The sequence below is a fragment of the Chaetura pelagica genome, unplaced genomic scaffold (genome assembly GCF_000747805.2).
Source record: "Chaetura pelagica isolate M959 unplaced genomic scaffold, ChaPel_1.0 scaffold436, whole genome shotgun sequence".
Taxonomy (NCBI): domain Eukaryota; kingdom Metazoa; phylum Chordata; class Aves; order Apodiformes; family Apodidae; genus Chaetura; species Chaetura pelagica.
The window spans coordinates 3,284,755-3,290,635 of NW_009953651.1; the positions used below are offsets into that span (position 1 = coordinate 3,284,755).

A 5,881-nucleotide genomic window follows, 5' to 3' on the forward strand; every position below is an offset into this window, starting at 1 on the left:
GGAAGGGGGTGGTGTTGTTTGTGGCTTCCCCAGCCTCTGCTGCAGCCAGGGACAGTGACAGAGAGACTCATGACGTGTGGTGGAGCGGGCAGGCCTGTGCATGCACGTACGGTGTGTGCAACCCACATGCCAGAGGAATAAATTTATCTGTTTTGGTAATGCTGCAAGGGGTCTCTGTGCAGCACAGGCCGTGACCCCAGTGCCCTTCCATATGCTAAGTAGCTAAAGGTGCTGCTGGTTGCAGGCCCTTACTCCTCCTTCCATGTTGGTCAGGGGTCCCTCTCTGCACCCCCCATCCAGGAAAAGATCCAGGCTCCCTTAAAAAGAATTATTTATTGGATGATCTTAAAAAGACTCCCTGGGAGTGATCGGGGGGTGGGGGTGCCATCCTCTGCACCCAGCCCTGCTGGAGAGCAAGCTGGATAGTACCTGTGCTAGCTCTGCCACCTCCCTCTGGGGCTGCCTGCAGCCGCCAAGGAGCCTAGAGTAGGCATCCAGCCACTGACACTGCGCCGTCTCCTGTGGCTCTTGTCAGCCATACATCCCAGCACTCACCCTGGCACTTGGGCCAAAGGGAGCAGTGGTGGTGGAGCAGGGCCCCTGTGTGCTCCCCTGCCTGTGGGGAGGGAGATCTGCAGCAGCCAGGCCTCAGATGGCCAGGAGCGGCGTGTGATGCTTCATCACGCAGAGCGGCAGGTCCCAGCTCAGGCCTGTCCCATGGGGCAGGTGAGGAGAGGGCAGCAGGACACGGGTGAGCCAGTGCCTGTGGAGACAGGAGTGAGGCCACAGAAAAAAAGCTCGAGTCTGGGTGCTTCTCAGCTCTTCAAATTCAAGCCAGTTCCTAAGCTGCCACTATGGCAGAGTTTCTCAGCTAGGCCACTTGGCAGGGCTGAGGAGCCACATGGTACCTGGTGCCCAGATCTTCCATGCTTTGCAAACTCGGGAGCAGCACAAAGCTCAGGGGACTGCCCCAGCTGCCCAAGGAGAGCCTCCATGTCCCAGCACCCCATTGCTCCACTAAGCCACCACCTTCCCAGGCAGGGGCTTCCCTAGAGCTTTACCTTGGCAGGTCCACACCCAGGAACACCTTCCAGTTATCCCAGCCACCGTAACTGTAGGGGTTCCTAAAGACCTGCCAGCCAGGGAGATGCATGTCACACCTGGCTCAGCTGCAGCCAGCCCTCCCTCTCTGGGGGCTGCACTCACCTTGCCTTTCTTCTGCAGTCGCTGCCTCTCCTTCTTGTTGATGTGCCGCTCGATGCTGGTCTCCCCGCGGGTGATGAGGGCAGCGTGCCACAGCGTGAGGGCACCCAGGGCCAGTGCCACCGAGCTGGGGACAGCAAGGGACAGCAGGTTGCACACAAGTCTTCCTTCCCTGCTGTCGCAGCTGTAGGGGGCTGCATAGGTGGGTGGGCTGCTCTAAGCCCCTGTGAGAGCTGAAATCTCTCCTCTGTGGCCCAAGGCCTAGTAGGGCACGGAAGTCTCTGCTAGAGCAGGTCAGCCTGGTCCCACGAAGGTAGAGGGTGAGTAATGTCAGAGTCAGGGGCTGCATACTGGCTCCCCCACTACCCTCACTGCCCCTCAGCCCCATTACCTGCACAGGACCCAGAGGTAGACGATGCTCTTGTGGAAAGCTCGCTGGCGGAAGGAGAAGGTGGGTGGTGGGGTCTGGTAGTAGGTCTGAAAAAGGACCAGAGAGGGAAGGAATTACCCAAACTGCTTCATAGCTTAGTGCCAGGCAGGGGGACTGCTGCACACCTTGCTGGTGCAGAGCTTCAACAGCTAGAAAGGACTTTGGCTGGAACCAACACAACAGCCAGGGTGATGGGAACAGCCACAAGACAGACAAGACATCCGAAAGCTGGCAGAGGGGTGAGAAGCAGTGGGCTGGGGGGCAGAGAGCAACTATGGGACTGGTCAGGACACTGCACCACACTGCAGCTGAGGGTGAGATGTGTACTCACTGCTGCAGCTTCCCCAGGAGATCAGGGCCTGGGCAGCGCATGGCATGCAGCTGCCACCAGCCAAAGCCCCTGGAAGCTGGGTGCACAGGGAGAAGACCCCAAGCTGCTGGAGGTGCTGCCTGTAGCAGAGCTGCCCGGCCAGCCCCAGCTCTCCAACACATGAGATGAGCACAGGGGCTGGTTCTGGCTGTGGGGAGCTCCTTGAGAGCAGGACCCCAAGCAGAACCCAGCCTGCAGGGCAGCTCTGCCCCACACCACCTGGAGCAGCTGGGGGGCAGGGATGTCCCACCTGGTTGGCAGCCACCTGCAGTCTCTCCTTGTCAAGCAGTTTCATTCTCTAGGGGGATGGAAAACAGGGCACCAGTTAGGTGTCTCAGAAAAGGGGGCACTTCCCCCTCACCCCCCCCACAGGACCAGGTAAGCTGGGAACCTCGCAGGAGGAGAGAGAGAGGGGAAACAAAGTCACCAGAAGGCTATAGCTGGTCCAGCCTCATTCTGCAAGGTCAGCCTGGGGGGCCCAGGCAGGCTGTGTGCACAGCAGGGTGAGGGCCAGGGCCTGCCCCCTCACCTCGATGGCTGCGTAGGCATCCCGGAACATCTCCCAGCCGCTGATGCTGCAGTAGATGCAGCCCATGGTCATGAACAGGCAGAAGGAGAAGAAGTAGCGGTGGTTGTAGTGTCCCACGCAGTTGTTCAGCCAGGCTGCCTCTGAGGTTAAAGGTGTGTAACTGTGACAGGTCATGGGTCCAAACCCACCCCAGGGACCAGGGCAGTTCTTCTGGGCCTGACCCCCAGCAGCCTTCCCCCTCCTGGCTGACTTGGGAGAGGATCAGGGCAGGGAGAGAATTGGGAAGCAGAGCTGGCTTCCCCTGGGAGAGCACTGTGGGTTAGTACTGCAGAAGGATACGGCAGTGGTGGTCCATCTTCAGCACGCACCTGGGAGGGAGGAGAGCAGTGCTAGTGTCAATGTCAGTGCAAGCACCATGTTTGGGAGGGGACAGGCAGCACCCCTAGCCCTGCGGGCTGTCCAAGAGATGAGGCAAGCAGCCAGCAGAAGGGAGGGGACTCCAATCTCACAGCGTGGTGGGGAAAAGGAGAGGGGTCTCAGAGGCTGCCCCAAGGGCTGCAGTGGGCAGAGGGTGAAGCCCTACCTGTTGCAGATGCTGCAGTGGTGGGTGCGAGCTGGCTTGGGGGCAATGCACTTCCTGCAGATGGAGACGCCGGTGAGGTTGTCCTTGGCCTGCACACAGGTCAAAAGAGATGTGTGCACCCAAGCCCTGCTCCCACATCTCCCCTCTGCCCCCCTCCCCAACTCCACTGCCCAGCCTCACTGTCCAGATCTGGAGAATGCCTCCTGCAACAATTTCACCAGGCTGGTCTAGCTGCTCACAATGATCATCCATAGCTGGTCCCCAGCACCCAGCTGGGAGAGCCTGGGCTGCCAGTTGGTGCCTCACCTGTGGTGGGTGCCCAGGCGAGGTGGTGATGGCCTTGTAGTAGTGGAAGACGATCATGAGAAGGTTCCAGTGTCCGTAGGCAAGGTGCCAGCAGATCCAGGCAGGTGTGTAGGTCTGCAGGATGAGGGGCAGCAGACAGATGTACACAATGGCCACAATGGAGCTCGTTAGCCCAATCACCAGTGCCACAAACACCTAGAGGAAAGGGGCCTGGGTCACCAGGACAGGTAGCGCCTGCCTCTGGCTACTTGGGGAAAGACACAGAATACAACCACAGGAAAACAATCTGAACCACACACTGCAAGCCCCGCTCCCTTCCTGCCTAGAGCACAGGCAGCCCTGAGACTCAGTCGTCCCTGCTCGCTCCAGCCCCCAGAGCCGGGTGCCTCCCTAGCCAGTGAGGGTACTCACCACGCCAAACCACCGTGTGATGTGATCCACCAGCCAGTAGATGGGCTCGAAGAGGGAGTCGAGCACCACGTCGCCGTTGGTGAAGGAGTTGTAGAGCAGGGAGCGGAGGCAGAGGTGCCCGTAATGCCACAGCTGCTCTGCTTGTTGCACCAGCTTAAGCCGCCGCCGCCGGCCCAGCCGCAGGCACTTGAGGAGCAGGCGCATCACCGCTGCAAACATCCGCTGCCGGCTCCTCATCCCTGCCACAGCACGCCTGGGGAGAGGAGCTCAGCGTGGGCAGGGCACCCCACTGCCTGGCTGTGCCTCAGGAAGGGTCTCCTCTCACAGACGTGCCGGTGTTGGTCGCGCAGCTCCCTGCACAGCGGGGCAGGGGACTCTCCTTTGCCCAGTGCAAGGAGGCAGAGCAGGGGGAGCTGAGCCCAGACTCCTGGAAGCTGTGGGACCACTGACAGTGGGAGGGCTCTCTGCATGGAGGGGGAGACACAGGCCCCTCAGTGTCTGGGCTCAAATACGCCCTGGTCCCATCTCGTCTTTCCCGGCAGGGAGGGGGACAGCAGAGCAAGACAGAGAGTCTGATTGAGAGGAAACTAGAGAAGGCATGAGCATCCAGGATGCTGGGCCAGTTCCAGGGATGATCCCAGACCCAGCCCTTCCCAACAGGTTTCAGAACAGGGGAACCCACACAAGATGTATGTGGAGCTCCAGAGGGCCAGAGTTACTTCTGCCCTAGTCCCTCTCCTCACGTGCAACAAGCAGGGCCTGCATGCTGCTTCCCTTCACCTCAACCACTAGACCACGCCACACAGGCCACATCACACCTTTCCCGACTTCAAAGCTCCACTCTGAGAGTCCCAACACTTCCCCTTCCTCTCACCTGGGTCCCCCTTGCATAATGCCACACACCAGCGATGGCGCGGCCCAGGGGCAGCCGCAGGCCGAGGCGATGCTGCGCGGTGCTCCCCTGTTCACTGAACCCCTCGTCCCACCTGAGAGCTGCACTGGGAGCAAGGAGGAACCCGAGCTGGCCCAGCAGCTGGGAAAATGATCTGCAGGGCTGGGGCCCCCAGACCTCTGGGCCGGCAGTGCCCATCAATATTAAGCAGCGAGACTGCCCCGGGGTCCTGCTGAGGCACGTTTTGAGCCTGGTCCAAGCACCTGCCTTGGTGTGGTGCCAGGCAGTGCTGTCACAACTCAGGGTCCTTCCAGCAGGGACCAGCTCCCTGGGCAGCCACGCTGGCTGCACAGCCCCTGGGCAGCAGCAGGGAGTGTAAAGGCAGAAGATGCATTATACAGATGGGCTGTTCAAAGGAGCCAGGGTCTCCCCTCTGCCCCTCCAGATGAGTGTGGGGCTGATGCCAAGGCTGGAAGCAACTGGGCATGAGGACACCAGACCCACCAGTGCACCCCATGTTTCCCACCCTATCAAAGAGAAGATGGGATGTTGTCAATCTGAGTCAAACGGTGACACAAACCCCAGTGCCACTCTCTTCCCTGCAATTCCCCCTCACTCCGTCAAGAGTTTTCCTCTGAAACACATCAGGTGCAAAGCTGAGTAACAACTTCCTGCTGTGCAGCCTTTGGGTCTCACCTGTCCCCATGCTGTCAGTGTGGTACAAGGCAAAATGCCCAGCCAGCAGACAGGTCTTGGGGTTGCCTCCAAACACACAGCACTTCCTCACCCAGCTGGCTCCCCCATCCCTCAGGCTGCCATCTCCAATCACAGAGATTTCCTCGCCCACAACAGCTGGTGGCTGCTAAGCAGGGAGCCCGCGGGGCAGGCAGCCAAGCTGCCCACACGGCTGGGGACAGGGAAGGACTGTGCTCTGCACTTGCCTGCAGACAGCAGCAGAGCCACGCACCTTTTGCGTGACCCAGTCAGGTGCTGGGGCTCACCCTGCTCACGGCCCTCCCACCCACGGCTCTGCGGAGCACTAATCCCACCCGCACGGCCGAGGCCAGAGGCAACATCACGGCCCGGGGCGGACACCCTCAGACCTGCCCTGCCCACCCCAGGCCCCGCCAGGGCCTTGCTCCTGCCGGGCCAGCCCC

The 5,881-nt window shown here is 60.6% G+C and overlaps 2 protein-coding genes across 3 annotated transcripts in view; one reads left to right on the forward strand and one right to left on the reverse strand.

The window, feature by feature from the left end:
* Positions 1–566: 566 nt before the first annotated feature.
* On the reverse strand, positions 567–4,084 carry ZDHHC16 (zinc finger, DHHC-type containing 16). Of its 2 annotated transcripts, XM_010000066.1 has the most exons (10): positions 3,833–4,084; positions 3,422–3,616; positions 3,116–3,204; positions 2,872–2,900; positions 2,533–2,666; positions 2,254–2,301; positions 1,595–1,680; positions 1,207–1,330; positions 1,062–1,132; positions 649–763 (listed from the first exon to the last, which is right to left on the reverse strand). In XM_010000066.1, exons 1-10 carry the CDS (start codon positions 4,067–4,069, stop codon positions 649–651), a joined length of 1,128 nt encoding a protein of 375 aa, XP_009998368.1. In that variant the 5' UTR covers positions 4,070–4,084. The 2 variants fall into 2 exon arrangements, with proteins under 2 accessions (XP_009998369.1, XP_009998368.1); XM_010000067.1 differs by lacking the exon at positions 2,254–2,301 and having other exon boundaries at positions 567–763.
* Positions 4,085–4,724: 640 nt separating this feature from the next.
* Positions 4,725–5,881, forward strand: part of EXOSC1 (exosome component 1) — a 3,715-nt gene continuing 2,558 nt past the window's right edge. The window contains exon 1 of the mRNA XM_010000147.1: positions 4,725–4,856. Coding sequence (XP_009998449.1) covers positions 4,725–4,856 — 132 coding nt within the window. The remainder of the gene's footprint in view (positions 4,857–5,881) is intronic.

Excerpts from the sequence above, each read along its gene's own strand:
- ZDHHC16 (XM_010000066.1), bottom strand. The coding sequence starts at position 4,069 with ATGAGGAGCCGGCAGCGGATGTTTGCAGCGGTGATGCGCCTGCTCCTC. Across the intron at positions 3,205-3,421 it reads CGCCTGGGCACCCACCACAG|GCCAAGGACAACCTCACCGG; the intron begins GTGAGGCACCAA and ends ACCTGTGTGCAG. Across the intron at positions 2,901-3,115 it reads CACTGCAGCATCTGCAACAG|GTGCGTGCTGAAGATGGACC; the intron begins GTAGGGCTTCAC and ends CCTCCCTCCCAG.